The sequence below is a fragment of the Anopheles coluzzii genome, chromosome 3, assembly GCF_943734685.1.
Source record: "Anopheles coluzzii chromosome 3, AcolN3, whole genome shotgun sequence".
NCBI classification, from domain to species: Eukaryota; Metazoa; Arthropoda; class Insecta; order Diptera; family Culicidae; genus Anopheles; species Anopheles coluzzii.
Genome location: NC_064671.1, coordinates 26115139 through 26134540, shown reverse-complemented (window position 1 = coordinate 26134540; position 19402 = coordinate 26115139). Strand labels below are relative to the sequence as shown.

Sequence of the window (19402 nt, the reverse complement as noted above, 5' to 3'; positions counted from 1 at the left end):
GTGTGTGTGTGTGTGTGTGTAATTTTTGTGACTTTTCAACTTACAGTTTACGGCCACTAACTTTCATTCCTCCTTGTTTGGGATGGAAGCCACACTGGCACACCGGTACCGGCCACTAGCTTTAGGAGTAAATTGTGGTTTTAAAAATGCTACAACTTCCCAAGGTGCTTTCGTGCGTTCGGTGCAACCGCAACAACATTTCGACCCCGATGACCAATCTCCGACGTTGGACCGCCAGTGCCTTGCTCGCATCATAACTTATGCATATGGCCAGCCACTGTTCTACCATGACCAACAAAGGGCTGTAAATGAGAGTGGTACTGAAAATTAAAACCAGCTTCTACTCCTCTAGGATGCTTCCATGTTCTGTTTGTAGCTCACCTTGCTTACCCTTGAGGTTAAAAAAATGGTGGCTGAAAAAAACAAACAACAAACAAATGGTTTGTTGTGATTTATGGTACACAAATGGGAGAATAATTATAAAACGATGTAACACACAGCACGTGTGATTATTGCCGTTTTTTTGTGTCTTGCTTTCTTCATCATTCGCGCATGCTGGTAATACCACACACCACATTATTTCCTGATAAGGTTATCTAGCCCCGGTTTTTTTTTTATATTCTGGCCACATTCATACCACATCCACTCATCGGAAGAGGTGTTGGTGATTATGGTGGTATGATTAATAAACCACCCAGCATTGCCCGCACAATGGGCCGCTAATCGGAAACAGCTAACGTGAATGATTAATTTTCCCGCAATCGGGCACGTGTTGATTGCGCTGTGATGATGCAATTAATCAGCCGCATAAACCACCCCTGCGCTCTGGTTGGGTGTGTGTTGTACGCATGGGAGAAAGCAAACATGAAAAATATGTTATTTTGTTCAGGAAAACAAAAACAAAGACAATGTCAAATAACAAATAAGACCCATCCGCATGCTTACCGAAGGTATTTTTTGTTGTGCTGCATCAATTCAACATTAAAGCATCCTTTACCGTTTTAAAGGGGAAATGCTTTTTGAAGCCTTTTCTGTAAATTATATTCGCCATGCCACGTAACCCTCTGTAAGGCACGCGACACGGGATTGTATGAAAATTTCATCCTATTCCCTGAGGTTGGCTATGGATGCTTTCATTTTCCCTATTTCACCGCACTGACGTGAAAAGAATATTAAAAACTCACTCAAAGAATGCTCAAAACCACGAGTGTGAGAGAGCAAAAAAAAAATACAACGTGTTGGCATGTGTTTCCCTGAAGCAACGTAACGCGCCCGTAAAAGTGCGTACGGTGCGATTCGCTTTAATCTTTCGGTGCGAGCCACGACAACCTCGCTCTCTCTCTCTACATGGTAAATGAATTTTTGATCGAAATTTGATACCCTCAGTTTGTATTTCCCCACTTTTTTTATATCGATATCGATTAAACCGTACAGCATTGATTTGTATTTCTTTCTCTCTTTTTCGCTTTCCTGCCAGGATACGATCGCAATCGACTGCTGGATGAGGAAGACTCGGCATATCCGGCACTGCTCGAGCGTGAGCTTCACTCCCTGCACCGGAACGTTCCTGCGCTGCGCCGGGCCGGCGTCGATACGACCGCAATTCGACAGGTAAGCACCGGGCTGCCTGGCACCGGATGGTACGAACGGGCATTAAACTGACATGCCGTTTGACTTTGCGTCCGTGTTTTAAAAATCAACGCACCATCGGGTCGGCGCAATCGGTGTCACCGGTGTCACCGTAATAATAAAAATAAAACAAAGACACGCTTGTATCAAGCAGCAAAACCGATCCGGCGATTGTTCGTGAATGTGCTTTTATACATTTTCATCTGTTTTCTTTTCTTCTTACGCCTGTTTTTCGCCCCCTCCCCTGATACATGATCCGTTTTGCGAAAATCAACATCGACTGTGGGCTGCATTCCGACTGTACGACGGGGGAAACTAAACGAAAACGCCTGAATGCATGCAATCCTGGACGTCGGACGACGCAGCACTTCTATCCGGATGGTGGCTGGGGCTGGATCGTTTGCGGCGTCGCATTCCTGGCCCACGTGCTGACCACCGGCTTCCAGCTGTCGTACGGCTTGCTACTGCTGTACGCGATACGCCATCTGGGTCACGAGGTGAATACCGAAGCAGGTTAGAAACGCACGAATTTATACGATTTTTGTTCGTTGTAGAAACAACAACCCTTCCTCGAATGCCATCCGATTCCTTTCCCTGCTGTTGCTCCTGCTGCTTACTTCCACTCACAAAGGGGGAATCATGTTACGGCACCAGCTCAGAATACAATCGTTTTCTCGCACTCCCGTGAATGCTTGCGCATCAGCAAACAGTGTGTGAAAAATATTTAGCGCAAAGCTCCTGCGCGCAAAGCACGTAGCAAACAGTGAACAAATTGCAGGAAACGTTACAAACCGGGCAGTCCGTGCCCATGAGTGTTTGGTAGAGTGAAATATGTATCATACATTTTTTATTTCAAAAATTTGTTCTCCTTTGAGGATGGATCCTCTCCGGCTACAATGTTGCGATCGTCAGAGGGAGGTTGATTTTTACAAAACAAAAATAACTCACTAACACAAACCAGTGACCGGTCGAACGGACAGTTTCGGTAAACAGTAAACAGTCATTTTCCATTTGGCATATGTGGTGCGGCATGCGAATGGCTTATGTTTCACACAGGCGAATTTTATAGAGCCATGTTTTTCCTCCTGTCCGTTGCGTAGGAAAGGACTGATTTATGGCAAAACGACGCAACACCGGTTGCTTCAATGCGCCCGAAAGGTATGCAACCGTGTGTTAATATTTTAGCACGAGGTAAAATATAATTGCTCGCCATTTCCATTTTAACTTATATTTTCCAACGAATTTTACATTTCAAATGCCTTACATGGGCAAATAAAAGTGCTTAGGGTTTCCCCGAAATTCAAAACAATAGTTGCTCAACCACTTATTGTGCGATTATCTGCGGAATCAGATAGAGAGGGGGAGATCTGTGCTCCGGTGCTAACAATACACTTTTTTGCTATCAACGAGTCTAGCCGAGACTTTGCAAAACTTTGCCTGAAACACAAACCGAACATGATAACTGGCTTTAGGTAGCTTATAGTTTTCCCCCCTTTTCATCCTCCTCTCTTTGTCCTGTCCTGCTCTTAAATATCAGATTAGAGAAAGTTCACTCGCCCTCCCTTTGTCGTCCTTGTAAGACTGGAGTCGAGTTTTAGGCTGGGAAAAGTTCTTCCAGTACCATGCACTAGCACAACATATTTTTTTGTCCCATCTCAAAAACTTTTCATTCGCTCTGTGCTACTGTCCACACGGTTCCTCACCACTTACAGGCGTCGGATTGGGGAGTGAAAAAATAAATAAATAGATAAAGTTGCTCATGAATTTTACACTTCACACCGAGCGACCGTGGACACGTTCCTCGCCCTCGGAAGTGTGTGCACGTTTCCATCACGAAAACTCACTGGCCCACTTGCACTAACAAACCTCACCGTAGCTCACGTACCGGACCGAGTGGGTACCATAAATCAGCGTGGACGATAGTGCCACGGGTCCCATCGTCACCGGCGCATTGGCCAAGGAAACGCTGCTTACTATCACATTTGCTGGACGTTTCGGTAATAAATAGACATAAATAAATATTATAACTTAATTTATAGCGCTCAGCGCGAACGCCGCTCAGTTTGCGTTGGAGTGAACAGCTGGGAACAGCAAGCCGTACCTGGCGGTGGTGGTCATGGCAACCCCCTTACCCCAGTCCAGACTTCCATCTGTTGGACCTTTAGTCCAGCTAATCGCTTTCGCCGAACGCTATTATGTGACGGAAACAAAAGGCGGGGTGTGAAATGGCGTGCGAGCCGCAAGAAGCTTCACGATGGCGGGCTGTAATGGACTTGAAATAAATACAAACTTATTTCTATGTCCTCGGGCGTGCTTGAGTGCGCGTGGGAAAAGCGCGATACGCTAAGAGCATGAAGATTGATTGAACATTGCTTAAGCTTCAATTTCTCTTTATCTGCGACAAATGCTTGCGAGTGACACTCTGGGCAGGATCATTTGGGGCGACGTGATAATGCTGCCTCGGCTAATGACTACTGCGGCAATTCAATTACTTCACTCGGTAACGACTAATTTGTGTCACAGTAAATCGCTCGCCTATTATGCAGACGTATGTCTTTGTATGTTTATCTATTTCCTGTAGCACTCTGAACCTTTGAGGTTGAAATACCTTTTTTTCTTGAGCATGTTTGCTTAGAAACATTGAAAATTGAGGGACAATTAGATTTAATTCCAATATATATTAAATATGTGTACCTTTTTGTGTATTTTATATTTTACCTACAGAACAATCAAATAAAACGCCAGTGTTTTCGTTCTAAAATCATCACATAGAGAGTAGCTTATTGATTTCACACTATTCAATAAGATACAGATTAATGCAAATGCTCAATATTATGCTTAAGTTTAGTGTAAAAAATGAAATAAAATGTACACGGAAATACATTTTGTCTTTTGCCCTTATGAAACTTGAAGATACTTTGACAGACGTTTGACAAAAATGGTAGATAGAATAATTGGGCCCTTCACGATTCTAGTCAGTTTTTTTGTATGGAGTTTGACAGTTGGACGCAGAAATCATGTAAACACTCCATACAAAACCACACACAAAACTAGCCTACAATTTTCAGTCTAGATCATTCTAGCCTCAAAGCTAGAATTAGATTCGAGTACCTGCTCAAAAAATGGCAAAACAAGGTGGTGTTTACATTTATCCCAAGGTGTATTAAAGAGATCTGGTGATGGAATCCACAATCAAAGTGTATGTAGTCCAGGTGGTCTCATAGCGTGTTTTTTATTACCAAATTTGAATATCACTTTTTGACAGGATGGGTGAAAACTTTTATTCAAACAAGCTTTCTGGAGGCTTGACGAATACACAAAACACTCTTGAAATCTTCATTCAGAAGCAGAAGCGATAAAAATCAGCCTTCTAAATGCATAGACCTTGGGATAAGCCTACTTGTATATTATACCTACTTAGATAGTTGCTCGAAAACTGCTGTACAATGCAAACAGCTGACAGGCTGAAATTTCAGCCTACCAACTTGAAACGGAAAGGGCCCCAATATTGGTTTTTCTGTCTAGTTGTTATGTTAGGTGTGTTAATAATTATCGTAAAGATTTATGATATTTTTTCGGCATTATTTTATTTCTCTTGCTAATATTCAGCAAAATAGTTCTTGATGCCATTTTTCCTACAAAGGTTCACGTTTTGTCGACATATCAAATTCTTGGCAGGGATTGTATTTGCACAAGAAACCAGAAAAACAAAGCTATCCATCAGGATCAGGACAGGTTTCCGCTGCAGAACGACAGCACAAGAAACGTTGCAGCGTTTGATCGTGATTATCGTTCGTTTGCAGGGTAAGTTCGAAAATTGCGCTCCCTGTACAAAGTATCCAACACAACAAACGCTGACCGGAAGCATTAGAGGTGACATAACAAACAGAAATGTTCTAGGCAAAGGGAGAAAACAATACCTAAAACCCGAAACTTTCCCCGACTCCGAAGTTGGGCAAGGGAAGCGGTAGAACAGAAATGACAGCATTTATAAAGCATGCGAGCATTTTTACCCTTCGTTTTGGATTAAACAGTAGCCGGAAGTTGAACGGGATAATAGTAAAAAAGGAAAAAGAGCTGCCAACCCACTGGCATCAAACCGGATTAAAACCTTCCTCTTCGTTACGCGTAACTTTGTTTTTATTTCGTTCCGGTTCGCTTTCCCAACACATTCTCATTTTGTGTATTGTTTTATTTTACCCAGTGCGCTCGACAGCACAGTATGTGTGAGTGTGTTTTTTAACATCAAAACTTACAGCTTAAGTTTCCTGTGGGAAATGGAAAATGTGAAACGGTTCAGTTGCAGCTGCTGTTGAAATTCCACCCGAGGTGTTATAAAACAGAGCAGCGTCTTTTGTCTGCAACTACTTCCGCGACGCAGAGAGCAAAAAGGTGCTCTTTTTTTCAATAAACATTCCAACTCTGCTACATAGTTATGACGGTTATTGAACAATGTTGCATGAGATGTTGGAGAAAGTTTGAGGAATTTTCTCGTTTTTCTACAAAATAAATGTACAGTTCACAGTGCCTGTGAAAACAGTTTTGCCACAACCACCGCTTTCTATCATAACTTCATTAAAAGCTGGCACGTTATCAATAATGTTCAATTTCAAATTGCACAACACCGTCTCTAACCTCTTTCCCTATTAGATTGCCACCATCGACAGCAAATACCACAAATTACATCGCCACCGCCCAATCCTTTTAACCCGTCCAAACGCATCGCGTTGATCGATTAAATATTCCACCATGTTGCGGCAAATTAATCGAATTGAAATGCTTCCCGAAGCCCCACCGTGCATCACGGTCTATTGACAAACTCCCGCAAAATAAAACCAGCACTCGCGCATTTCGCTCCATTTCTAACTCACACACGCTAGCTGACAGAAGCAACCACCAACCACTTACCGGGTAAAACCGCCGTACCATCGGCTGTACGGTTTTGCAATCCATCATTCGGATAAATCATTCGCAAAAAATGGGAGCGAAAGGATTCGTCATCGCAGACAAATCTTCCCGCGCCCTTTCGCACACATACGCACTACGATGTATCGAGCCATTCGGTACGTTTAGTAATCGTACGTAAATTTGACAGCTTTCTTAGCGGCTGGTGAAGGGATTGGAACGTCTTACAGTGTGCTTCGCCCTGCGATCGGGAAGTCGTCTACGTGTGCGACTGGGACCACAAGCTTCACCAGTTGATTGATGACACTGTCATTAGTACCTTGAGCTAATCTTGACAAAAAGTAGTAAGCAGGAGGTGGAAAATCAACGGAGATAAAGCGAGAAAGCTTAAGTTGGATTTGCGTTTCGTTTCGCGATGATTTGAATTTTATTACGGGATTCGGTTGTGAACAGGATTTGTTTTTATTTGGCGCAAAATACTCGAAAACAAGACGTACAACAAACAACGACATTTTTGAGTGATTGGTAAATGTGACACATGTAGTTGCGTTGCGTAATTCTTGTTGCAAATGCTTTGATTTAAACATGTCATTTGAAATAAATGGAGAAATTCGCTCAGTCTTGTTAAGCGCCTGAAGGTATGCAATAAATAACATTTTATTTTCAATGTTCTCACTAATGATCTATTTTGATGAAAGTATCTATTTAAATTAAATTAAATGGAATTTGGGATGGAACTAAACTTCCTAACCATATTCTGCCTGATGTCGTAATTGATTTAAGTCACATTTACCATTTATAAGGTGATTTGTGTGACCAATATACATAAAGCTCATTTCATTACCTTAATTGAAGACATCTTTCAACTCCAAAATATGAACTCCCATTTTCGCTTGCCCGGAAAATTATTCCTCCCAGGAAATCGAAACACTTTCTTACGGGTAATTTTAACCATAGTTTCCTCTGCAATCGAATTCACTTCCTGCCTTCCGGGAAGAGGAAAGATACAGAATATGTTTCGAAATCCACTCCTGTCCGCTGACAAATGTCTCCCCCCATTTTTCCTGCTGGCAATCAGCCAACGAAACTATACCCATAATTCATCCAACATTCAACTCCCGAACTCCAACTCCCCCCCAAGTCCAGCAAGACCCTTCTACACCCTATAACAACCCCGCAAACACCAGCAGCAACAAACGCCAGGCACCTTACGCTTCCGTGTAGCAGTGCAGTGCGATGGAATTAAAACGAAATAGCAGCACCGGTGCCGCTCATTTCCCTTGGGTGACATTTTCCTGTGGCATGGTGTAAAAAGTACGCTTGAAGCATTCATCCACCTTCCCGCAACAACCATCGAGCGGCACAAACGCCTTGAAGCTGCGTACAAATTTTGGCACAAAGCCATTCGAATGTCTAGAGATGTACAGCAACCAGAAAAAAGAACAACACGCAACCTAGTACAAGCAGATTGTGCTCGGGCACACCGATGGTCGTCCTCTTGCTTGCAACGCACCTCATCAGTCATACGGGATCGTTGATTTGATCGTTAGCACAGTACCACGCTACCGGGAAGGTATTGGAGGGCCAAAAAGAGGGAAGCGAAAACGAAGCAGCAAGCGAAAACAACACATACGAAGGGTTTATTTGCCGTGCCCGAGTGTCCCAAATCTGCGAGCTGGGAATTGGTGCGTGGGTTTTTTTTGCCCTTTCCCATTCGTATTCGCGCAGACCGTGTGTGTGTGTGTCGTGTGCCATTTTGCCGCACAATCACACAATCCGCGCAGCGAGCTGGGAATCGCGTTGTTTGGCGGTCCTGCATACATGCGGCAATTGGCGAGCGGGGCTATGGGGTATACTTTAACAAAGCCTTCCTATTCCACGAAAGGGCTCCCGTGGGATTGCCTGAAGTGTAGTTTTCTTTTTCTCGCTGAAACTCTGGATGAGGTTCCCTTTTTCTGCATCAAAAAACCGGAATGGAGACGCATGGTACTTTTCCTACCGCCCGGTTGAATAATGCTTTTGCGAATGTGCTTTTGAAAGTATTGAAAAACAATATTTACGCGATGGGGCACAGAGAAAACAGCACTTCAAAGACGAATGCGTATGTTTTGTTAGTAAGTATCATTTTCCCCCCGAAACGGCTATTGCACTTAGCAAAAGGCGGAAGCTTTTCAAGCATTTTGTAATGCCTTCGTACATTATTTTTCAACCAAAAATTGCTAGTAGCTGCCCTTCTTCAACCACAACGACACGTTTGATTCGATCGGCATTGAACTCGCCCCCCGTCACGAATCCAATCATAAATCCATAGCGTGTTATTATAATTTTACAACACTTTTTCCCCCGTCGCAACAGCCAGTCAAACGAAGGCTGTTGTTTTTGCCCGCTGTGTTGTGTTGCGCATTTCCTTTCGCAAACATGCTGAACCACCGCAACACGCGGTGTTCGAAGAAAATGACTTCCTGTCAGTGACCACATTCCAATTTCGGCGTGACTTGGAAACGACGCCGCGATAAGAACCGACGTGTAACATCGTTGGCAAAATAATCTCCTAGAAAAACCAATGTTTTTGTTTCGCACAAAATCCAACCGAGGGAGCGATGACAGCGGGTTCGCTGGAATTGCTTTTCTCCCCGACACCGACCTGGGGGAAATACATCTCGAACAGCGTTTTGAGGGGAGATTCAAAATTCGATTCTGACATGCTGCTGGAATTGGAAAGTGGATAACGCCCCATCGTTCGATATCGATAATAGGGTGAGCGACCGCATTTGGCAGCTCGATTGGGTTTAGTGCTGCTGACAAGGTGCGTTAATTTTACCACCACAAATGGCAGCAGCAGTAGTAGTAGTGGTGGAAGTGGTAGTGCGCATTTTCTTTGTTAGCCTTTCTATCGCGCTAATGATGAATGGTGTTTTACAGTGTCTCATTTCCATTAGAGCGGTTTGGGCGGTATCAAATGGTACTGCGAGTCACTTGAGATCGATGGTGGTTTAAACGTCTTGGAACACTTGACTTCTTGGCAGTTCTTGGAGCGTGATAAATCAATTCGCTGAATCTGCTTAATTAAACAATCAAGCCGCCATTATTATTCATCGCATTTGAATGCGAACGGTCGTGTGGTTTATGTTAAGTGTTTTTATGAGCAAATGACTTTTAATGACTTCAAAATCAATTCCATGATGTACTAAACAGCGGTATATAAATCTTACTATTCAAATAACTTAATATTTAAAGTACAACCTAACATAAACAACATTATGCAACATGCGTACAATGTACAGTCAAAGTCTTCATTATGGTAAATGAAATACAGCATTACCAGGAAAAATGTTACTCTACAAATCTTCAAATCTGGAAAAAGAAGCGCTGCCGATGCTCATAAGACTTTCATAAAACTCATAAGACAGCTTGACAAAATGCTCTCCCACATTAGCTTTATTGGTTGCTGGCAAAGAGTCTGTTCAAACAATCGCTCGAATTTCCCAGAAAGCTTACGATGGTGTTCGTCCGCGTCTTACACTCGTCACGGTAACTTACACGTTACAAATCAAAAAGCTGTATCGCCTCCCGAGAGGAAAGATGAAAGCACCCTGACCGGATACGGTGCAACGATGCAAGCCAAGAAGCTAACGGGTGCACGCCATGCTTTTCAGGCGCTCGAACGTTCCTAATGTTGTTTTACTACCACGGTACCCGTCCCTTACCAGCGGGAGTCAAAAACAGGATTTTTCTTGTCAATTTTCTCACCCCAACTCGCTCGATGGTAGCAGCACAGCCCGTGGCGTTCTGGCATTTGATCCCATAAATACCGAGGTTAAAGCTTAGCCACAACAACAACGGGAGCCACAAACACACACACATTGTTGTATTGTTGTATTGTTTATTGTATTAAGTGATTGGCCAAACAAGCGGCCTTATCACTGAATTAAAACTAAAACTTAAATAACTAACGCAGTGTACAATGACAAAACGGATCAACAAAATCTAGTAGGTAGGTGCCAGTCAAATGAAGTGTAACGCTGATTAAATTTACGGGCCATCGCAGTCATTGGGTCGTTCTCGCTGTATGCACGTCTTGTAAGGTCAGTTCTTATTAGTCTGTAGTTACGGAACACTCTAGGAGGGACATTTATGTTGACTCTAGCCAGTAGTTCTGGCGAATCTATCTCACCGACAATAAGTTTGGACAAAAACGTACATTGGGCATTATCACGTCTCCTAGCAAGTGTGTCCAGACCAAACAACAAACAACGAGTATGATACGATGGACGAGGGGTTACATTACGCCACGGAGTGAAGTGTAGGACAATACGAGTAACTCTCTTTTGGACAGCTTCTATTCTATTGGACCAAACACTAGAGAATGGACACCAAACTGTAGAACTAAACTCGAGGATGGAACGAACATAGGACTTATACAGAGTTAACAGGCAGTGTGGGTCATTGAGTTCTCTCGAATGTCGACGAATAAATCCTAGCATTTTGTTAGCTTTGTCTAAAATATCACAGTAATGTTGTCGGAAATCTAGTTTGCGATCCAGGGTGACTCCTAAATCCCTGACCGTATTGCACCGCGGTAGTTGTGTCCCTGATATGCTATAGATATACCTTATCGGACTAGCTATTCTAAAGAAAGACATTGATGTACACTTATGAACAGAAATTAGCAGGTCGTTATTGATACACCAGTCAGAGAAAACATCAATCGATCTTTGCAGAGAAAGAGAGTCGGAAGTGTTACGTACGATACGAAACAGCCTAACATCATCCGCATAAAGCAGACAATCTGCTTCCGTAATGGCCAGTGTGATGTCGTTAATAAAAAGCGAGAACAGCAGTGGTCCCAAGTTGCTGCCCTGAGGGACGCCAGATGAACTCTCGAAAACGTTAGAGGAGACACCATCGATTTGTACGTAGTAGCTACGTTCAGAGATATAGGACCTGAACCAATTCACCAGCGGAGTAGAGAGACCGATCCGGGCGAGCTTAGCCAACAGCAAGCGATGGTTCACACGATCAAACGCAGCCTTAAGATCAGTGTATACTGCATCCATCTGAGCTCCGGAAGTAAAGGCTGCATGGCAGTTGGAGACGAATTCCACCAGGTTTGTGGTAACACTGCGTCGAGGAAAGAAACCATGCTGGCGTGTAGAAATATAAGAACGACAGTGATACATTAGCGAGTTTTGTATGACGATCTCAAACACCTTGGCACAAGAAGGCAAGGTGGTTATACCGCGGTAGTTCTCAGCAGAGTTTTTATCCCCTTTTTTGTACACCGGAAACATCACAGAGGATTTCCAGGCCGTGGGTACAGTACTTTGTGCAAAAGAGAGTTGGTAGATTTGAGACAGAGGCTCTGCTAAAAATTCGCGGCATTTGGCAAGGATTGCCGTAGGAATACCATCGGGTCCAGGGTTGTATGAGGTTTTGACCTGCTGCAGAGCACGTAGTACAGTATCTACCGAGATAATAATATCGCGTACGTCAATGTCAACAACATCACGGGGCACATTATTTAAAGCTGCTTCTAATGATAAGCTTGCATCATCCGTAGTAAAGCAGTCCTTGAAACGATCAGCAAATAAGTTGCACATGCCTTCCTTACTGCTTGTGGAGACGTTGTTATATGTGAGAACATCGGGGAGCGAGCTGTTACCGCGTTTTGATTCAACATACCTCCAGAATCGTGTTGGGTGTCTGATGAGCGAGAATTTCACTCGAATGAGATAACGAGTATGAAGTTGTCTGTTATAGCTTCTATATACATTATGGGCAGCAATGAACCTTAATTTGGAGTGTTGTGTACCATTTGTACTGTAAAAGCGAAAGCATGACGCTTTGTTTTGCTTTAGACGGCGTAAACGTGCATCAGACCATGGTGGACTGCGACGCGGTGGCATTAGAGGACAGCAATCAGATATAAGCGCCAGTAGTGTTGTGTTAAATAGTTCCAATGCTGAGTTAACATCCGGATTACCTTCCAGGAAAGACCAGTCAGTAGATTGAAGCAGTTCAGCTAGACGGATAAAGTTAGTTCGCCTGTAGTTACGTGTGCCGGACTCACGGTTTGGTGCGGTAGAACGCCAGGAACGAGCTGTATTGCCAGCACCAGTTAAGTGTAGTTCAACAGGAGGATGATGAACATCAACGGCAACCATAGGGAAGGGTGACACCACCGGTGGGGCACAATAATGTAGGATCTCGTCAGAGACAATTATGAGATCGAGAATGTTATCCGATGCATTAGGTATAAAGTTGATCTGAGAAAGCCCATTACTATAGATGCAGTCAAGCAAAGAGCGGCAGTTGTCCGTAATTCGTGAATTCTCATAATTGATTCGCAGTGCAGGAACGTTAGAATCATCGGTGTTCCAGGAAAGATTGGGGAAGTTAAAGTCCCCGAATAGGAGAAACGTATCGGTGGTTGCACAAGCAATATTATCTATGGTGGAGCAGATAGTTTGCATGGTAGTAGTGTTGTTTACTAAATCTGGAGGAATGTACACTACACCCGTGATAAAAGTACGTTTATTACCATAAACTCTTACCCAGAGTTGCTCAACGGTATCCTGTGTAGGACAAAGTATTGTACGTAGGTGTGAAGCAACGGCAATAAGAACCCCGCCACCGGTTGATTTTTTACTATTTTTGGTGCTGCGGTCTGTTCTATACACTGTATAATTATCCGGGAACAATTCCGAGGAATCAATCGTTGAATCCAACCATGTTTCAGTCAGGATAATAACGTCATAGTGGGTTGTAGAAACATAGTCAAATACTTGATTGCATTTAGATTTCAATCCTCTAACGTTTTGGTACAGGAACAATAATTCGTCAGTATTATTACGGCAGGCGACCCCTGTAGGATTGACATGATAGCCGTGCGATTGTGTGAGTGTAGTGTCCGTTCTTTGGCGATGGTTTGTTTTGGTTTCACGATCATTAAGTTGCGTGCGCCTTTCGTCAAGCACTGCCTCAGTGGAAAAAATGTTGTTTGTTGTAGGAAAAACAATCGTCTGGTAAGTGCAATTATTATTTACTAACGTTGTTTCAGCGCCGGTGTTCTTCGTTTCTTGAGACGTGTCAGGATGATTTGTGTGGTTGTAAGTGTGCGCGATGTGCGTGGACTGAATACCGGTGAATATTAGTGGGTTTGCGGTGTTGGTGATGTGCGTGGAGTGTGTGCCGATAAAATTGTGTGATCCAGCAGTGGCGGTGAGCGAATATTTAGCACCGCAGGCAAAGTTGTAGGGGTGGAGAGACCCATTGGCGGTTGTATACGAAAATTTGCACTCGGCTGTTGAGTTCGGTAGTCAATAAATTCACGTACTGATAGGCCAAGAGGCCAGGTGTCAGGGGAAAGAGCCTTGTCACGTAGTGATAAAGGCACTAACACTTTAAACGACAGGAATGAGAGTGTAGCCGTATTTGTACCCTGGCGAATAAGACAGTATGCTGTAGCATCGTCAATGGATAAAGCTTGTTTGACCATTTGTACAATTTGGTCACTGGTTGTATCGGGAGAGAGCCGGGAAATATACAACGCGCATTTTTGCACCGCGGAATGAGCGGGAACTATTTTGATAGGAAAAGCTGCTATATCCTTTTTTGTGCCAGTTATCACAGGTGGTGCATGAGTTTTGCGTTGAACATCGTCAATTCGCTTCGTATTGTTGTTTTGGCTATTTCTTTGATTGCTCGTAGCACCAAATGTAAACAATGCGTGATTGTCCTTAATGACATCGGAAAACAAACGTTTGGATGGATTTATGCGACGAATTTTTGCGGGAGGGTGACTGCTACGTGGAGTTTTTAGGTCAAGTTGGCTCATCCGTGCAAACCCAGTTTTAATTTCGTTAGTCAATGGCTCCATAACGGTCTTGATGCTTTCGGCTACTGTCGTTATTGCCGCCTGGAATCCAGATTGCATGGCTGCGTCTTTTACGAACTTGGTGCGCGGATTCATGAAGACGTTGTTGCAGCCAATACAGCACCAGTGTAATTGTTTATATTCCGAAATGCGCAGGAACAGATCAGCGGGAACCGAAGTGCAGCGCTGATGAAATGGAGAGTCGCACAGGCAGCAGCTGATAGATGCCTCCGCAATTTCCATAGTGCAGGCGTTGCAAATACGGGCCATTCTACGGGAAACGGTGCAGGTTGTCGTTGCAGCAACAAGAGCGATGGCGGTCAGGACGCGTGAACTCCGACGCGATCCGAAATGCGAAATATGCGCGAGTTTTTGGGTCACAGAGATAAACGCACTAATGCACGATATACAAACGGTGTTCTAAAATATTGTGATTATACAGAAACCGAAAAATAGTGTGATAAACAGCGCGATTTTCAAGAAAATATACTGAGCGATATGCGAAAGCGACTTTGACGTTAAACGTATGCGTGTATGTCGGTATGGTAACAATAAGTCACACATACACCAACTACGTTAAGGGTGAGAATTATGGGTTCTATGCGCTGCCGTGCGATGCATGTTTGAGACGCTAGCGCTAACAAACACGTTGTGTGCGGTGCCAAGCTAAGCCCCGTCTATGCTGTGTGTGCTGACGATCCATGTCCCGCTGTGCACCGTGTGCTGCTGTGCTGCCGTTGCAACCGGGTAACCTTTTTCTGAGTGTGCGCTTAGTGGGTCGTTTTCTTGAAATGAATATCCCATTGGCGTTGAACGCGCAAGGAGCGAAAGGTTCGGATCGCGGTCACAGCGCACACTGCGCTGCATTGATGTTGCCATTGCCAGGCCCCATTTGTTGCACACATACACATGCTACATTGTTGCCGTACGGAAATTGGCCCGAGTGGTTTGACGGAAGACGGCTGGGCACATTTAGTGTGGAGTGCAACATTTGCCATCGCAACGGGTTCAGGTTGCTGGTAGCTACTAAGCGGGAACATAATGTGTGCCCTCTGCGCTGTTGCGTCGTTTCTCGTACCGTGGGATTATTATTTGTTTTCTGTTCTTTCATTCTCCCCCGTGCTGCTCCTGCACTGGAAATGTCTGATGTAAATACGTGCTCTGCTTCTACTTTTGTTTCAAACGGCCTCAGTGTGTGCAGTTGTTTCTATTTTTTTTTTGCGCTGTTTGGCACTCATTATGATCTATTGTGGTTATGAATGTATTTCACGACATTTTGAAGCCAATTCAGCGGTTGTGTAGTTGAGTCTTTTCATTTCAACTATAAAGCTACTATCGCCCGCACACATCACGTGGGCTTTGTAGGGGTTTTGGGTGAAAAAATTGCTTCTTTGTTTGCGCTGTACAAGCGATAGCATGCTGCTTGCTTATGAAAATTATGTTTCAAATATATCCTACAGAAATATTAAAGCCATCAATGATTAAGGGTCTATTTGCATCAATAATCTTCCCTAAAGATTCCGAGGAATTCAAATTAAACTGCACTTCGCCACCTATTGAAAAGTTAAACACAAAGCGCCGAAAGGTATGCAAAGCGCATTACTGAATTGGCATATTTGAAAACATGCTATCCAAAAAGGAATGTAGCACGCGGAATGTGTTCGCAAGCCAAGCATTTTGTGCAACATTTGTAAAACTGTATCCAGAACCGCAAGATAAGTTGTTCGTAGTTATGCCCGAATCATGTTCATAATTACGAATGGTAGAATTGTTTTGTTCGCCTACCAACAACAGCTCCAGCAGCGTGCAACCGTACATACAAGTGCTCGAGATAATAATGAATCATGTATCGCTGTAAGCTTTTCGCTGAAATGGTGTGATTCGATTGGATTCGCGTGAAACCTAATACAATGGATTCATTGTTAAAATCTTTTTTTGTTTCAATGTATTGTTCAAATAACAATGTAGTGCTATTTAAATGTGTTACATTAAAAAATATTGAATTCGTCATAAAACCGTAAATTCCTAATGGCAGTGTTCAAAATGCAAGCCTACACAGAAACTTTTTTTTACTAAAGCTCAGTCAAATTGTAGTGAAGGTTTTTGATCTGAATATTAAGTAACCCTTCCAGCAAAAAGAATGTTTACTGAATCATTCAGTAATGTTCGGTACTCACCAAAATGACAGCTCATTTACTAAAAGCACAGTGCAGCCATTTTCATATTATTGGTTTTGCGATTGAATAATGACGAAATTATTAAAGTAATTCTTTTAAATTTATTTTTTTTATTTATGCGCAGAGATTGCCAGTTCCTCAATTATATTCATCAATGTTTTATGTTATTTCATACAGCGCTCATACTGTTTTTTGACGCAACAAGTTTTGATGGCTCAGTAGGCGCTCAAAGACACCACAATATTTTAACAAGTACAGTAAATTGTAGCAAAGATTTTAAACACCAACACCATTGCAAATTATTTCAAATTAATCCTGCAAGCCGAAATTTCACCTGAACTTTATTAGTTGTGGCCTTTGACACTTTAATTTGACACTGATTTTACTGATTTTCAATTTTACTTAAATGCATTCAGTAAATAGTTTTACTGAAAATCAATAGAACCATGACATTTATGGCGAAAACCAGCAAAATATTTTATTACTGAACTGTTTCAGTACAAAACTTTACTGAAGCAGGATGAATTTGCTGTGTACATTACCTATTAATTCACGTAATTTGCACAAGTACACTAACGCTTCGATCAATCGAATTTGCTAATGTCTCTTTCATTGATGGTTGCCCTACCGGCAACACTTGCTTTAGCGACACCAAAAGCTCAAACAACTCCCATTCCCTATCGTGGTTCGTGGCCGTCGTTTAGCTGCGTAAACATTTGCTCACCGAAGCATCAGAAAGCCTCATTCAACCGCACCACACACGTCTCATTCAACACTGCCCTCCCTCCTGTCAACGTGGTGTCTACGTGAGGGCTGAAAAGAAATCACAAATCGTCATCGTTTCACAACCACAAACGCCCACCGATGCCGAATGCTGCCAACTGCGGGCCCATAAATTGTCCCCTACGCGTCCGAGATAAACTGTTAACCATTTTCTGCACACAGTCACGCACCAGCCTTCAACTTCTTCGGGGCTAGTTAGTTGAAAATTTATGCAAATAAATAATGGCACCAAATGCTGCTACCTCTTGGTGTTGGTGCGAAAGCTGTGCCGATCCTTCCTCCTGCAGGCTTCCTGCCTGCTAAGTGGCTCCATAACTCAGCCCATGAATTAGATGAATCCATTTTGCCATGTTCCGGTGGTGGTGGTGGTGATGTTGGTTTTGGTGCTTGTCACCGGAAAAGGAAAGCGACGAATAAATAAATAAATATAAATTCATATTGAAAGCACCACTTGGTCCCACGGTGCAGCCTCAGAATTCGTCGTCGGAGCGAGCTACTGCTACGTGATCCGCTACACAATTTCGGCTATGGGCTGTGTCCCGACACAAGAGGACACTCGATGTCCTTCGCGTATCACCCACCCGCCCAAAAACACAACCCCGAAATGAACGACGACGTGTGCGAGGGTGTCTCACAATGCGTTATCAAGAAGATGGGCTTTCCATTTCATAATTTCAATTTTGCCAAATCTCCTAAAGCGCTCGTGATCGCATTCCTTGTTCGTTCCCTTCCTTGCCTTTGTTCCCACATCCTTTCCCATCCCCCCATAGGCAGCATGATTCATAATTCTATTACGGATTCTTATTTACGCCTCCAAACGCCTCCCATTTCCGGCTACTTTCCTTTCGTTGCAGGTTGGCTCGGTCCGGCCAGCTGGGCTATGTCGCTGTTCTCCGCCACGATCGTGGTGGCGCTGTGCCGTCGCAAATCCACTCGCCTGACGGCCGTCCTTGGGGGGCTGGTGCTGGCGCTGGGCATTCTGTTCACCTCGTTCGCCACCCAGCTGCACCAGGTAGCGTTCAGCTACGGTAAGTACACTGACGGGGCGGGGAAGCCATCGCTCGAAGCAATTCTGCGACACGGTTTTCTACCTGTGCGTCAAGTGGGTGTAGGTGGTGGTAAGGATAAGGATGTTTTATTTGCATGTTTATGAGCTGTTATGCTCTGTCCAATGTCGCCGCAAGACAACACACCGATAAAGAATGTTTTTCATGGCATGATACTAGGAACGGTTTGGAAGCAACAACATCTACACACAACAGCCAAAAGACGACCTGCAAGATGAAGCTCACAGGCTGGTTGGCGGAAAACGTTGAACGCGCAAAAAAAAGACACGATATTAGCTCTCGGAAGGAGAAGCAGCACCCTCATCTCTGTCCACTTACCGAACTTGGAGCCAGCCACCGAAAAGCAGTGCTTCCTATCAGAAGCTTATGTTATTGTTTTCCGAAGCCAGTTATCCCCTTTTTATTTGCGCTCGCGTAGACGTCTCAGCCTGCCTCAAGTGTTCGCCGGCCGGGTTTGGCATTCTGCCCACAAAACACGGCCGATGGTGATGGTGGTAGTGGTTTGGCTACTATCCCATTTGTGGTCGGTTGTGCAGTTCCGTAGACATCTCTTTGGAGTCTCCTGGTTTGAATAACAGCATGAATATGCATGGACCAAGTGTGTGTGTGTGTGTTTGTGTTGTGCGTTTCAATTATTCATCCAACGTACATACCACACGGTAATGATTTTTACCAACACCGTGGTTTTGGAGTATTTTTGCTTCCGAGGGGCAAAAATTAACAGTCAACTGTCCCGTGCTCCCGGCAACACCCGAATGTACTGCGGTATGTATGTAGTAGTGTGAGTGTACAGTGCGGTGTGGCATGCAATGATAAATATTCCAACACGGAAACAAATATGGAGTTTTGGGTAATTAAATGGTAACGAGCAGTTCGTGGTTGTGCTAGCATGCGACACGTGGCTATGATTGCATACATTTAGGTGTAGATCCCTTTTGCTGATACTGAGTGCACTCGTAAAATAA

General features: G+C 43.7%; 1 protein-coding gene across 5 annotated transcripts in view; it reads left to right on the top strand.

Annotated features, from left to right (window-relative positions):
* LOC120957343 (uncharacterized) overlaps nt 1-19402 on the top strand; it is a 60292-nt gene that overhangs the window by 28985 nt on the left and 11905 nt on the right. For all 5 annotated transcript variants that reach the window (XM_040379497.2, XM_040379498.2, XM_040379496.2 and 2 more), the window contains exons 4-6: nt 1478-1611; nt 1995-2142; nt 18225-18398. In XM_040379497.2, coding sequence (XP_040235431.2) covers nt 1478-1611; nt 1995-2142; nt 18225-18398 — 456 coding nt within the window. The remainder of the gene's footprint in view (nt 1-1477; nt 1612-1994; nt 2143-18224; nt 18399-19402) is intronic.